This window comes from Somniosus microcephalus, chromosome 17 (assembly GCF_052327205.1).
Source record: "Somniosus microcephalus isolate GS21.2 chromosome 17, FLI_Smic_1.0, whole genome shotgun sequence".
Lineage (NCBI taxonomy): Eukaryota > Metazoa > Chordata > Chondrichthyes > Squaliformes > Somniosidae > Somniosus > Somniosus microcephalus.
In genome coordinates this window covers 4,307,143-4,322,177 of record NC_141003.1, presented here as the reverse complement: position 1 = coordinate 4,322,177, position 15,035 = coordinate 4,307,143, and the positions used below count along the sequence as shown (strand labels likewise).

The window sequence follows — 15,035 nt, the reverse complement described above, 5'->3', positions numbered from 1 at the left end:
TAGACTCTCTCTTGTTGGAGATGGTCATTGCCTGGCACTTGTGTGATGCGAATGTTACTTGCCGCTTATCAGCTCAAGCATGAACGTCGTCCAGGTCTTGTTGCATGCAGGCATGGGCTGCTTCATTATCTGAGGAGTTGCAAATGGAACTGAACACTGTGCAGTCAACATCCCCACTTCTGACCTTTTGATGGAAGGAAGGTCATTGATGAAGCAGCTGAAGATGGTTGGGCCTAGGACACTGCCCTGAGGAACTCCTGCAGCGATGTCCTGGGGCTGTGATGATTGACCTCCAACCACCACAACCATCTTCCTTTGTGCTAGGTATGACTCCAGCCAGTGGAGAGTTTTCCCCCCGATTCCCATTGTCTTCAACTTTACTGGGGCTCCTTGATGCCAGACTCGGTCAAATGCTGCCTTGATGTCAAGGGCAGTCACTCTCGCCTCACCTCTGGAATTCAGCTCCTTTGTCCATGTTTGGACCAAGTCTGTAATGAGGTCGGGAGTTGAGTGCTCCTGGGCTGGTGGAACCCGAACTGGGCATCGGTGAGCAGGTTATTGGTGAGTGAGTGCCGCTTGATAGCACTGTCGACGACACCTTCCTTCACTTTGCTGATGATTGAGAGTAGACTGATGGGGCGGTAATTGGCTGGATTGCATTTGTCATGTTTTTTGTGGACAGGACATACCTGGGCAGTTTTCCACATTGTCGGATAGATGCCAGTGTTATAGCTGTACTGGAACAGCTTGGCTAGAGGCGCGGCTAGTTCTGGAGCACAGTCTTCAGCATAATAGCTGGGATGTTGTCGGGGCCCATAGCCTTTGCTGTCTCCAGTGTGCTCAGCCGTTTCTTGATATCATGTGGAGTGAATCGAATTGGTTGAAGACTGGCTTCTGTGATGGTGGGAACCTCAGGAGGAGGTCGAGATGAATCAACCACTCGGCACTTCTGGGTGAAGATGGTTGCAAACACTTCAGCCTTGTCTTTTGCACTCACATGTTGGGCTCTGCCTTCATTGAGGATCATTGTATTATGCGACTACCATAATGGCAGAAGGCGAGCTAGATGGACCATGTCTTTTTTCGTCTAGCAATTGCCATCTTCCTATGTCACTGACTCCTGGAATACTGTTCTGTGAGTGCTGACGGCCATCCAGTACTGTAGCAGTTTTTCAGTTATGAGGTTAAACAATGAGATAGTTGGCGATTTGACCTGTCAGCCTCAGTCCAGTGTTACCACTCTCGTCTCCGAGTCAGGGATTTGTGGATTCAAGCCCCACTCCAGGGACTTGAGCCCCTAATCTAGGCTGACACTCCAATGCAGTACTGAGGGAGTGCTGCACTGGCAGAAGTGCCAACCTTTGCACGATAGCTTAACCCAAGGCCCCATTTGCCTGTTGAGGTGGATATAAAGGATCCCATGGCACTATTCAAAGTGGAGCATAGGGAGTAGGGTCAACACATATTCCTCAGCCAACAGATTAACCCGAAGATTCCGCTGGTGTTTCTGACCCAGACGTACGGGGTAATCCCTGTTTACACACTCTGGAGAAATGACGCTGGCGCGGGATCTCCCACCCCTCACCTGCTCAGTTATCTCCTTGCTGTTTATGGGAGCTTACTGCGCTGCAGCAGTAACCTACTCAATAACGGGCACTGTCCCTTCATTGGCTGGGAAGCTGTGGCATGTCCTGAAGATGTGAAAGGCACTGTATAAATGCAAATTCTTTATTTGACTGTGGAAACATCACAGTTCACCCCATTTCTGTACAATGTCCACAGAAACACTTTTCAATGGGTGTCACGGGCAGTGATCAGGAGCAGGAACCCTGGCTGATTTCCCCTCTCTCTGACCCAGGGGTCACTGGACAGTGATCAGGAGCAGGAACCCTGGCTGATTTCCCCTCTCTCTGACCCAGGGGTCACTGGACAGTGATCAGAAGCAGGAACCCTGGCTGATTTTGTTCTTCCACATCGGTTGAGGGCAATTCTTGCTCCCTTCTCATAGGTCGAGCTGGAATCAGCCAACTTGGTGCAGGTTAAGCTGAACAAACCCCCTTGAGTGACACCTTCCCAAAGCGGGCAGACTAATGTGCAGATACCTGTTCAGCAAATAGTATAATAACGGGATGTCAGAGAAATGTATGTGAGCTTCACTGTGTCATTAGGGGCTTTGCAATGAGAGTAACAATAAAGCTGAATGGTGACCTGCTCTCTGCCTGTTTCAGCTTTCAGGCCCCCCTGGCTCCCAATACCGCCGTCTTACAGCAGAGTGTCGGTGATGCCTTCTCGGTCGCTATCGTTGGTTTTGCTGTTGCATTCTCAGTGTCCAAAGTCTATGCCATGAAACATGATTATGTTATTGACGGGAACCAGGTTAGTAATGAGAACAAATGTGTGAGTCATACAAAAAGAGTGGGGGAGTGGGCGACTGGGGGAGGGGGGAGTGGGGGAGGGGAAGAGTGGGGGAGGGGAGAGTGGGGGGGAGGGGGGAGGGGGAGTGGGGGAGAGGAGAGTGGGGGAGTGGGGGAGGGGAGAGTGGGGGAGGGGGAGTGGGGGAGGGGGAGTGGGGAGTGGGGAAGGGGGAGTGGGGGAGGGGAGAGTGGGGGGGAGGGGGAGTGGGGGAGAGGAGAGTGGGGGAGGGGAAAGTGGGGGAAAGGGGAGTGGGGGAGGGGGAGAGTGGGGGAGGGTAGGAGGGAGTGGGGAGTGGGGGAGGGTAGGAGGGAGTGGGGAGTGGGGGAGTGGGGAGGTGGGAGTGGGGGAGGGGGAGAATGGGGGAGGGGGTAGTGGGGGAGAGGAGAGTGGGGGGGAGGGTAGGAGGGAGTGGGGGAGAGGAGAGTGGGGGAGGGGAGAGCGGGGGAGGTGGGAGTGGGGGAGGGGGAGTGGGGAGTGGGGGAGAGGAGAGTGGGGGGGAGTGGGGGAGGTGGGAGTGGGGGAGGGGGAGAGTGGGGGGAGTGGGGGAGTGGGGGAGGGGGGAGTGGGGGAGGGGGAGAGTGGGGGAGGGGGGGAGTGGGGGAGGGGGGAGTGGGGGAGTGGGGGAGGGGGAGTGGGGAGGTGTGAGTGGGGGAGTGGGGAGGGGGGAGTGGGGGAGGGGGAGAGTGGGGGAGGGGGAGAGTGGGGGAGGGGGAGTGGGGGAGGGGGAGAGTGGGGGAGGGGGTAGTGGGGAGTGGGGGAGAGTGGGGGAGGGGGAGTGGGGGAGGGGGGAGGGGGGACTGGGGGAGGGGGAGAGTGGGGGAGGGGAGAGTGGGGGAGGGGAGAGTGGAGGAGGGGGAGTGGGGGTAAATGTCAGGGTGTGGGGTTAAAGGTCAGGGTGTGGGGGTAAAGGCCAGAGTGTGGGGGTAAATGTCAGGGTGTGGGGATAAAGGTCAGGGTGTGGGGGTAAAGGTCAGGGTGTGAGGGTAAAGGTCAGGGTGTGGGGGTAAAGGTCAGGGTGTGAGGGTAAATGTCAGGGTGAGGTTATCAGTGGCAGTGGGAGATATCTTGGGGGCTGAGGTGGAAAATATTGTGGAGATGGGAACAGCAGAATCACCTGATCGAATGTAAAATACATACGAGTGTTTGTTGATTTTGCAGGAGTTAGTGGCTTTTGGATTCAGTAATATGTTTTGTGGAGCATTTCGCGGTTTTGCAGCAAGCACAGCGCTATCCAGAACCGCCATTCAGGAAAGCACAGGAGGCAAAACTCAGGTACAGGATTTCATGTTTCAAAGTTGTTACTATCGACCCAGCCTGCATTGTCCTAGTGAGGGGAGAGGACGGTCAGTGTACAGGAAACACAGGGAATACAGTCAGCTCCTGATCACTCAAATCCAAGCCATTAGAGCATTTCAATCGATTGAAATTAGAAGTAAAGTAGGCCATGGTGGCCCCCTGGACCCACTATGGACCCAATCACATGATCACATGTAGTCTGCCTGATGGAGTCCCGAGTTCTGGAAACATCAGATTACGTTGATAGCCTTGGATATTTAAACAGGCGAGGTGTTGAGCTGTATCAGCACTTAGTCAGTTACACGGAAGGAGGCCAGTTTTAGACACGGGGCAGTGATAGGTCCCAACCTACACTACAGCACACTGCCAAACTCCCTCTGGCACACATTGGGCCTCTCACTAAGAGTTTTACCCACAATATTGTGCAGCTGCTTTTAACTTTCAAGTTTTAGTCAGTTTTCAAAATCTAAAATAGATTCTATTTGTGTGAATAATTCTTTAAACAGTGTAAACAGTACTGGGTCCCTTGCTTTTTGTGGTGTATATCAATGATTTAGACTTCAATGTAGGGGGCATGATTAAGAAGTTTGCAGATGATACAAAAGCAGTAGACTGCAGGAAGATATCAATGGACTGGTCAGGGGGCAGAACAGTGGCAAATGGAATTCAATCCAGAGAAGTGTGAGGAAATGCATTTGGGGAGGGCTAACAAGGAAAGGGAATACACAATAAATGGCAGGACACTGAGTAGTGTAGAGTAACAAAGGGACCTTGGAGTGCATGTCCACAGATCCCTGAAGGTAGCAGGCCAGGTAGATAAGGTGGTTAAGAAGGCATACGGAATGCTTGCCTTTATTAGCTGTGGCATAGAATACAAGAGCAGGGAGGTTATGCTTCAACTGTATAAAACACTAGATAGGCCTCAGCTAGAGTACTGCGTGCAGTTCTGGTCACCACATTACAGGAAGGATGTGATTGCACTGGGGAGGGTACAGAGGAGATTTACGAGGATGTTGCCTGGGCTGGGGAATTTTAGCTATGAGGAAAGATTGGAGAGGCTGGGGTTGTTTTCTTTGGAACAGAGGAGGCTGAGGGGAGACTTGATTGAGGTGTATACAATTATGAGGGGCCGAGAGAGAGTGGATAGAAAGGACCTATTTCCCTTAACAGAGAGGCCAATAACCATAGATTTAAAGTAATTGGTAGAAGGATTAGAGGGGAGTTGAGGGGAACTTTCTTCACCCAGAGGGTGGTGGGGGTCTGGAACTCACTGCCTGAAAGATTGGTAGAGGCAGAAACCCTCATCACATTTAAAAAGTACTTGGATAGGCACTTGAAGTGCCGTAACCTACAGGGCTACGGACCAAGAGCTGGAAAGTGGGATTAGGGTGGAGAGCTCTTTGTCGGCCGGCACAGACATGATGGGCTGAATGGCCTCCTTCTGTGCCATAAATGTCTATGATTCTATTCTATGATTTAGCTGCGTGAAGCTTAAATCTGTGGAATTAATTGCAAATCGAGTGGCTCATTGTTGTAAGTTTGTATGTAACTAGACATTATAGACCTGGGCCTAGAAATTCAGTTGGTTGCGCCAGCCGTTAGCGCCTTAGGAGGAGTAGATGTCGGGCGCTAGGCAGCTAGCGCCCGGGCGCAGCGCGATCTGCGCCTCGCCCCAACTTCACTAGAGATTTAGCGGCGGCGCAAAGTCTTTGCGCGTTCTCATCTGCGCGCGCAGATCATGACGTCATTTCCTCGTGCAACGCCCTTTGTGCGCCCCCAACCGGAACTTCAGTCGTGCCGCCCCATTGTGCGCCTGGCGTCCCTAGCGACTGTTAGAGTGGAACGGTGCTCAGCCGATGCAGGGCGCGGGGGGGCGCAAATTAAAGGGCACTTCCCCTGCACTATAAAAGGCTGCCATTTCGCAGCACTCCCTCTTGAGAAACGGATCTTTGGAGAGAGACCAAGGTAGATAGCTTTCTGCTTTGGCCCAACACTCGGACAGGTTCTTCTGGCTTCAGGCCACAGCTTTCCACTAGTCTTTGCCTTCATTGACATCTCATTGTTTGCCAGCATATTATGGGGGTTGCAATGGGTGTCAACACTGGCTTTCTCAATTACATCCAAAGGGCTCACAGGCGCCGTGAGAGAGTGGCAGCCCTGGCTAGACGGAGAGGGGGCAACAGGCGTCGGGAAAGGAGGCTTTACCCACCCAGGGTATACCGCCAGCAGTTCTCCTATCTCAACATGTCTGAGGAGCAGTGTGTTCGGAGGCTGCGATTCTGAAGGGACGTGGTCACAGAGATCTGCCAGCTGCTTGGCGGTGATCTGCAGCCACAGCTGAGGAGCAGGACGTCTCTGTCGGTGGAAGTGAAGGTGACGGTGGCTCTCAACTTCTATGCCATCGGCTCCTTCCAATCCGCTACTGGGGACATTGCCAACATCTCCCAGTTCGCCGTGCATTGCTGCATCCGCCAGGTGACCAATGCCCTTTTCAAAAGGAGACGTCAGTTCATCTCCTTCTCCATGGCCCTTGCCAAGCAGCAACAGCGTGCAATGGGCTTTGCAGCATTCGCGGGCTTCCCCATGGTGCAGGGCGCCATTGACTGCACGCATGTGGCTTTGTGGGTGTTAAGTCTGTGTGTCCCAGTTATGCTTATTATAAATCACTGGACACAGACCACAAGAATAACTTTAACAGGTCTTTACTATTCGGAGGTCAGGGCTGAACTGCCCAGCAAATCCCTACACAACACTTATATACCGGTGTGGTCACCACCGGTATTACAGTATACAGCAGCCAAGAGAAAGTAGTACATCTCTTAAGGTAGTTCTCTTAAGGTGGAACAGGTTACATACACAACAATCCTCCCTTTTTAGCTTAACAGTTATATCCCCATTTAACATAACATAATAACATATATATATACAACTTCAGGTTCACTAACTTCTTCCACGGTTGTCTCTGCCGTAACCATGGATTCGACCCTTGTTCTCGATTCTACCAGTTGGTCAGCATGACGCCGTATTACATTTTCACCAATATCTACCGTGTACATCAGGGGTCCTTGTCTGGCCCGAATTGTTCCAGATTGCCATTTCTCGTTTTTATAGTCCCGGGCTAACACTGGTTGTCCTATTTCAAAACTCCGAGTGGTCTTGTTATTTATATGCTGGAACTGTTTGTTTTCAACTTCCCTCTGCACATTTGGTTTTAACAAGTCCAACCTGGACCGCAACCTCCTGTTATAGAACATCATGGCAGGACTTTGGTTTGTCACTGCATGAGTGGCGTTTCAATATGCCAGTAGGAATTTGTCCACCTTGTGTTGTAGTGGAATCTGATCTTCGCTCATGGCCTTTATTGCTTTTTTGAACGTTTGTACAAATCTCTCGGCCAACCCGTTTGTAGCCGGATGATATGGGGCAGAGGTATAATGTTTCACCCCATTCTTCTTCATGAATTTCTGGAATTCTTCTGACACGAACTGCGGTCCGTTGTCTGAACATATTTGTTCTGGCAATCCATTTCTTGCAAATATCGTTCTTAGCACCGCGATCGTCTTTTCCGAGGTAGTGGTAGTCATCTTAATCACTTCTGGCTATTTAGAATGTGCGTCCACCGCAATTAAAAACATGGAGTCCATGAATGGACCAGCAAAGTCAATATGTACACGTTGCCATGGGGTTGAAGGCCATTCCCATGGATGCAGCGGTGCAATCGGAGGTGCATTTTGCACTTTTTGGCACCCTGAGCAGCTTTTCGTCAGATCCTCTATCTGTTGGTCGATACCCGGCCACCACACATAAGCCCTAGCAAGGCTTTTCATCTTGACCCCCCCCAGATGAACTTCATGCAGTTCCTTTAGAACTCTCCCTCTTAACTTAGGGGGAATAATCACCCTTGTTCCATACATCAATGTTCCTTGACAGACGGACAGCTGTTCTCGTCTTGCTGAGAATGCCGGTAACAGTGGATCACCATGTGCTGGCCATCCCTTCACTGTCACTTCATAGATCCGGGACAGTGTCGGGTCGTTCCTGGTTTCTCTTTCAATACTTGCATTGGTGACTGGTAAACATTCGATGATGGTCGAGTGAAATAACTCAACAGAGTCAACCGTCGGTGCCTCCTCCGCTATAGGTAGTGGCAGGCGCGACAGCCCATCAGCACTACCATGCTGCTTTGTACCTTTGAATTCGATCTGATATTGATGTGCCCCTAGGAAAAGGGACCATCTCTGGAGTCTCTGTGCTGTCATCACCGAAACACCCTTCTTAGGGTTAAAAATGGATACCAACGGCTGGTGGTCTGTCAGAAGCGTAAACTTTTGGCCCTGCAGGTAATGATTAAACTTCTTTACTCCCCACACAAGGCTGAGAGCCTCCCTATCTATCTGAGCATAGTTGCGCTCAGCGGAGGTCAATGATCTGGATGCGAACGCAACTGGCCTCTCCAGGCCATTTGGCAACTTGTGTGAGAGTACTGCCCCAATACCATATGAAGAAGCATCACAAGCCAAATGAATAGGCAGCGTTGGGTTGAAGTGAGCCAACACTTCCTCTGAGGTGATCAATGCCTTGCTTTTGCGAAAGGCCCTCTTACAGTCCTCGCTCCACTTCCATGGTACTCCCTTCTGCAAAAGAGCGTTCAGCGGGTGCAGCACCGTGGATAAATTTGGCAGAAACTTATGGTAATAGTTAATCAACCCTAGGAACGACCTCAACTGGGATACATTATCCGGAGCGGGAGCCTTCACAACAGCTTCGATCTTGTCAGGAGACTTATGAAGCCCCTCCTGGTCAATGACATGACCACAGTACGAGATCCGCTTCTGAAAGAACTCACATTTCTGGCGATTAACTCGAAGTCCATATTCTTTCAATCTGGTGAGCACCAGTTCCAAATTTGCAAGGTGTTCCTCGTCATCATCTCCTGTAATCAGAATATCGTCCAGGTAACATTGTGTGCCTGGAATTCCCTGTAATACCTGCTCCATGGCCCTCTGCCAAATTGCTGGAGCCGATGCCACTCCAAAAACCAGTCTATTATACCGGTACAAGCCTCTATGCGTGTTGATCGTGAGATACTGGCGTGACTCTTCCTCAACTTCCATCTGTAAGTACGCCTGCGCCAGGTCTATCTTGGTGAAGTGTTTCCCGCCAGACAACGAAGCGAAGATATCCTCAATCCGCGGAAGCGGATACTGCACCGTGTGAAGCACCGGATTAACAGTGATCTTGAAATCTCCACAGATGCGAACCTTCCCCGGTTCCCCCGGCTTGTTGCTCGATGAACGCTTCATGACGGGGACAATGGGCGTGGCCCACTCACTCCAGTCTACCTTAGACAGTACTCCTGAACGTTCTAGCCCTCCCAGCTCAGCTTCCACAGCAGGTCGTATCGCATAAGGTTTTGAAAAATTTCGGGTTTGCATGTTCTTCAACCTTGATGTTTGCCGTAATTCCTCTCAGTGTTCCCAGTCCCTGTTGGAACACCTCTTTAGCATCGTCCAATATTCTGGACAATCGTTTAGGTTTGACATCTTTTTTACCGGAATCTACCGTTAGTGCTTTTAAGGAATGCCAGTCCATATTTATTTTCCTAATCCACTCCCATCCCAGTAGTGGTGGACCTCCCTCAGGTAGCACATATAAGTCCATTCCTCGGCTTTCTTTGCCCTTGTGGACCACCTTTACCTCTATCTTCCCGATGGGGTATACTCTTTGCCCCGTGTATGTTTTCAATACAATCTCCGTATCCCGTAGGGGAATATGTGGGAATAACCTTTTGTAATCTTGCTTATTCATGAACGCCAATGCCGATCCAGTGTCCAATTCCATCTTCACTTGGACTCCTGCTATCTGAAGTGTGACCCAGATTGTTTGGAGGTCTGCTTCATTACCAACATTGTGTACTCTTAGACTACCCAGTTCATTACTGCTGGAGTCTGAATTTGACTTCTGTTCGTTCGAACTGTTCTCTGTCACCTTGTGTACCTTTCTGTACTTTTCCTGCGGTGACTTTTTGTTGCTGGTCTTCTTTCCTGACCGGCATACTTTAGCTATGTGACCAAGCCTGCCACATTTTCTGCATTCCTGATTTTTGAACCAGCACTGGTTCTGATCGTGCGTTGTCTTTCCACAACAATAACATTTTACTGTACCCAAGACCATTTGATTGATGCTGAGTTCCGGTGACCGTAGCTGCATTTCCGCAGTGCCTCTCGCTGCGGCTTCGTGCGATGCTGCAATAGTGACAGCTTTATCAAGCGTAAGATCATTCTCCTCAAGCAGTCGCTTTTGTGTTCCTGCTTTTAACAATCCACACACAAATTTATCTCTCAGCGCATCTGCTAGTCCTGTTCCAAACTGACAGTACTTTGATAGCTTACGCAGTTCAATTAAAAATTCAGCGTTGCTTTCGTCTTTCAGCTGCGTTCTTCTGTAAAATTTAAATCGTTCCGCTATCATCAGCGGCGTGGGGTTTAAATGATTTTTCAGGACAGTAACAACATTCGCGCTTGTCTTCTTCCCCCGCCGACTACAATGGCGGATTCCCGCGTTTGCCTTCTTCCCCCACTGGCTGCAATGGCGATTGCCGTGCTGCTGCCGTTCTCGCCTCCCCAGCGGTTCTCAATTCCCCAACGCTGCTTTTACTCTCCCGCAGTTCCCGTGGGCATTCACGCTTCCCCTGCTGTTGCGCCTCTCAGCCCCGCATGCAGCCCGGTCCTTTACCCCGGCTGCGTTTGAGTTCTCCGCGGCTCTCGTGCCTTAAGCTGCCCCAGTCGCTGCGCCTCTCGGCCTCGATTGCAGCCCGGCCCTTTTTACCGGCCGTGGTCGAGTTCTCCGCCCTTTTTCCTCCGTTTTCCCTCCCCCACTCCACAGTCAACGCGGCCGACTTTCTGCTCGTGTCGCTGATCGGCTTACCCACCACCGTGGTAGAAGGGATGATCACTGCCTGTCGCTGATGGAGGGCTTCGTGGTCAGAATTTTTCTTTTTAACCCGGGTTCTCGATGCCTCCCGTGTGATGGTGCTCAGCAGGATGATGAGGGCGGATGCCTCTTCTCGACGCCCGTTCTGAGGACGAAGCTGCCTTGTATGTAAAACTGCCGCAGGGTAAGATCGGACTCGTCGCCACTGTTAAGTCTGTGTGTCCCAGTTATGCTTATTATAAATCACTGGACACAGACCACAAGAATAACTTTAACAGGTCTTTACTATTCGGAGGTCAGGGCTGAACTGCCCAGCAAATCCCTACACAACACTTATATACCAGTGTGGTCACCACCGGTATTACAGTATACAGCAGCCAAGAGAAAGTAGTACATCTCTTAAGGTGGAACAGGTTACATACACCACAGCGGGCACCTCTGGAGAATGCCGAGGATTACCGCAACCGGAAGGGCTACCATTCGCTGAACGTCCAGCTGGTGTGTGACCACAGGCAGCTCATCCTAGCTGTCAATGCCCGCTTTCCAGGCAGCAGCCACGATGCCTTCATCCTGCGACAGACTTCTGTGGCAGACATGTTCCAGGCACAGCCTCACCCACGAGGATGGCTTATCGGGGACAAAGGCTATCCTTTGTGTACCTGGCTGATGACCCCGCTCCGTGCGCCCAGCACCCCTGCTGAAGAGGGATACAACGAGAGCCATCAAGCGACCAGGAACATCATCGAACAAACAATCGGCGTCCTGAAGCAACAGTTCCGCTGTCTGGATCGTTCCGGTGGAGCCCTACAGTATTCGCCGGAGCGAGTCTCCCATTTCGTGGTCGTTTGCTGCATGCTGCACAACCTGGCTATCCGCAGGACTCAGGCACTGCCACCAGAGATTGGAGGACCACCTCAGGAGGAGGAGGAGGAGGAGGAGGAGGAGGACCAGCACAGGAGGGAGGCACAAAGTGCAAGGGCCGCCCGTCGCCGGCTTATTGAACGTCGGTTCTAGGCCCCCTCTCAGGGAATGGCTTGTGCCAATGTCAGCAGATGAATGTAGCCGCTCCACAAGCCCTCAGCCGAGCAGGGCAACCAGGACTTAACAAAAAAACCATGCACATTGCAATTTAACAACAATAATTTATTGAAAACCTCTGCCCTTCCCACATTACATCCTCATGTGGAGAAGCCCCCTCCAAAAACACAAAACTACCAGTCTCGGCCTTACAAAAAGAAAGAAAGACACCAGTCTCGGCCTTACACAAACACAACTGCACCAGTCTCGGCCTTACAACAAGCACCAGGCATTTGTGCATACCTCTACTTTTTGCCCTGCGCATCCTTGCCTGGCCCCTGCCCGCCCTGCTGCTCCTCCTCAATGGGAGCCCAGTGGCTGCAGCAAGGCTGGGGGAAGGCTGCTGAGGGGCAGATGGCGAGACGGCAGATGCCCTTGGGGGTCGGCCTGCACCAGCTCTGGCCTTGGAGTGTCCGGCTGCTGACTGCTCCAACTCTGGCTGGGCGGCAGCAGTCTGTCCAGCAGCTCGTGGCAGCTGCAATGGCGGAGTGGCAGTGTCGGCTGCAGGAATGGTGGCAACCTGGCAGATCGCAGGTGCTCGCTGGTCACCTGAGACATTGGCACTCGCACGGGCCAGCACTGCAGCATGCGCAGCAAACAGCTGAAGAACAGACTGATGGGCTGCTGCTGCGCGGCGAGTGCCCTGGCGATGCCTGGCTGATCCAGCGAGGGTGGCAGCAGTTAGTGCCCGTGTGGCCCTGGTCTGTGTCCGCATGACACCAGCCAGTGAATGGACGGCACGACTGAGCACTTGGCTAGAAGCCGACTGTGCTGCCGCGAAGTCCTGCAGACTCCTGGCCTGTGCTGCACTGAATTGTTCCAGACTCCTGGCCTGTGCTGCACTGAATAGTTCCAGACTCCTAGCCTGTGCTGCACTGAATTGTTGCAGACTCCTGGCCTGTGCTGCTCCGAATTGCTGCACACTCCTTGACAGAGACTCTATGGAGTCAGGCATCCTTGCCACTGCAGCCATGAGCTCAGTGTGCCTGCGCTCAGCCTGGACGGCCATTTCCTCTAGGAGGCGCACCTCCTCTGCGCTGACCGTCGCAGGACTGGAGGCCGCACTCACCCTCTGGGGAGAAGTCCGCCGAGCTTCCCCACCCCTCCCGTGTTGCTGCAGGCCGCTGGGCCCCGGAGCTTCACTCTCCTCCGACCCTTCCCCCCGGCTCCCCTCCAGGGAAGACGTGTCCCCTACATCGCCATGGGCTGGCGCGGCTGAGGGTGGCACTGATGGGCCGGCTTCCTCTTCCTCCTCCTCGTATTCCGAAGCGCTGACAGTGGCAGCTTGAGGGCCCGCCTCCTCACCTGGCGATTCACCATCTGAAAGCAGGAAGGCACAAGAGTAGCTTTAGAGTGAGGACAGGGCGGCAGCGAGGGAGGCATGAGTGCTGCCATTCACCGCATTGGTCGGACAGTGGCAAAGGATGCTGATCTCATGCGCAAGTGGAACGAGAGAGGTCCAAAAGGTGATGCCCTTACCTTTGGTGCCCAGAACAGGGTCGGCATCTCCACTGGCGACGGGGCCAATCAGCCGGCCTGCCATAACGCGCTCCACACGCTGGTCGAGGTCGGAGAGCTCTTTGAGGCCAGGACGGCCTCCCCCGGTCTCAGTTCAGTTGTGCCGGTTGTGCGCCACCTTGGCCTGCAAGAGAAAGGACGGCCTCTAAGTACAGTGTGAAGCCCTGATCTTGTCTGCACTGCCTCCCATGGTCGAATAGCTTGTACAGTGTGTAGCCCTGATCTTGTCTGCAATGCCTCCCATGGTCGAGGAGCTTGTACAGTGTGTAAAGTGCTGAATGTGCAAGTGATTTTCATGCCAGTCCCATAGCTGCTGGATGAGGGCTGGCCATTAGGGCTTTCAGGTCCCTTTGCCCATAAAGTGAGGTGCACATGCAGGGATGAGGAGGACACTGGAAAGGGTACTCACCCTGACAACCCGAGTGAGGTCGTTGAACTTCTTCCGGCATTGCACAGGAGTCCTGGCAACCACGCTGTTGGAAGACACCCTGTTGGACACCTCCCTCCAGGCTTTCTGGTAGGCGCTGGGCAGCGGCCTCTTGCCACCTTCTGGGAACAGAACATGGCGTCTGCGCTCCACTCCGCCGACCAGCAGCCTCAGGTCACCGTCGCTGAAGCGCTGCGCTCTCTCCCTGGCCTTCTCCATAGCCCTGGGCGTTGTGCAGGTGAAGCTGAAGTGGTCAGGCCTAGGTTGAGGGCTGCAGTGTGCAGGGCGTGGCAGGCAAACAAATCGACCCTCCCCCTTTAAGAGCTGACCGGCACCAGAGTGTCTGCCGTCAATCAAGAACTCGCCGCACCGGCGCTGCTCCCGGCCTCGGGGGTATCGCTCAGCACCGCCGGCTTAGCGCCTAAAGATAGTCGTGCATCGCCTGTTTTAGCGCAGCAGCAACCTCTTGGGGCGATGCGACTGAATATCGGCGAAGGGGGCGCGACTTTGCGCCGGGCGCAAACTTTAGCAGCCGCCCGACTTTAGCGCCCCAAAAGTGGCTATACTGAATTTCTAGGCCATAATCTCTTACAACACAGAAGCCTGTGCCAGCTTTGAAAGAGCTACGAATTAGTCCCACTCCCCCGCTCTTTCCCCATAGCCTGGACAATTTCTGCTTTTCAAGTATTTATCCAATTCCATTTTGAACATTACAATTAGATCTTGTAGGCAGTGCATTCCAGATCAGACTTGCTGCATCATTTTTTTTTTTGCCAATTATCTTAAATCTGTGTCCTCTGGTTACCGACTCTCTGGCCAATGGAAACAGTTTCTCCCTCTCTACTCTATCAAAACCCCTCATAATTTTGAAAACATCTATTAAATCTCCCCATAACCTTCTCTGCTCCAAGGAGAACAATCCCAGCTTCTCCAGTCTCTCCACATAACGGATGTCCCTCATCCCTGCTACCATTCTAGTCAATCTCTTTTTCACCCTCTCCAAGACCTTGACATCCTTCCTAAAGTGCGGTGCCCTGAATTGGACACAATACTCCAGTTGTGTGCAAATTGGCTGCCGTGTTTCCTACATTACAACAGTGACTACACTTCAAAAAGTATTTCATTGGCTGTAAAGCTTTGAGACGTCCGGTGGTCGTGAAAGGTGCTATAGAAATGCAAGTCTTTCTTTTTTCTTTTTTCTTTTAAATGGTGAGAAACTATGAAATGTTGGTGTTCAGAGAGATTTAGGTGTCCTCGTACAGGAAACACAGAGTTAGCATCCAGGTACAGCGAGCAATTAGGAAGGCAAATGGCATGTTGGCCTTTATTGCAAGGGGGTAGGAGTATAAGAGTAAGGAAGTCTTGCTAC

General features: G+C 52.3%; 1 protein-coding gene across 1 annotated transcript in view; it reads left to right on the top strand.

Moving 5' to 3' along the window:
* LOC147105457 (chloride anion exchanger-like) overlaps window positions 1–15,035 on the top strand; it is a 152,403-nt gene that overhangs the window by 87,777 nt on the left and 49,591 nt on the right. Inside the window, exons 9-10 of the mRNA XM_086009823.1 lie at window positions 2,229–2,376; window positions 3,574–3,687. Of these exons, the coding sequence (XP_085865949.1) occupies window positions 2,229–2,376; window positions 3,574–3,687 (262 nt within the window). The remainder of the gene's footprint in view (window positions 1–2,228; window positions 2,377–3,573; window positions 3,688–15,035) is intronic.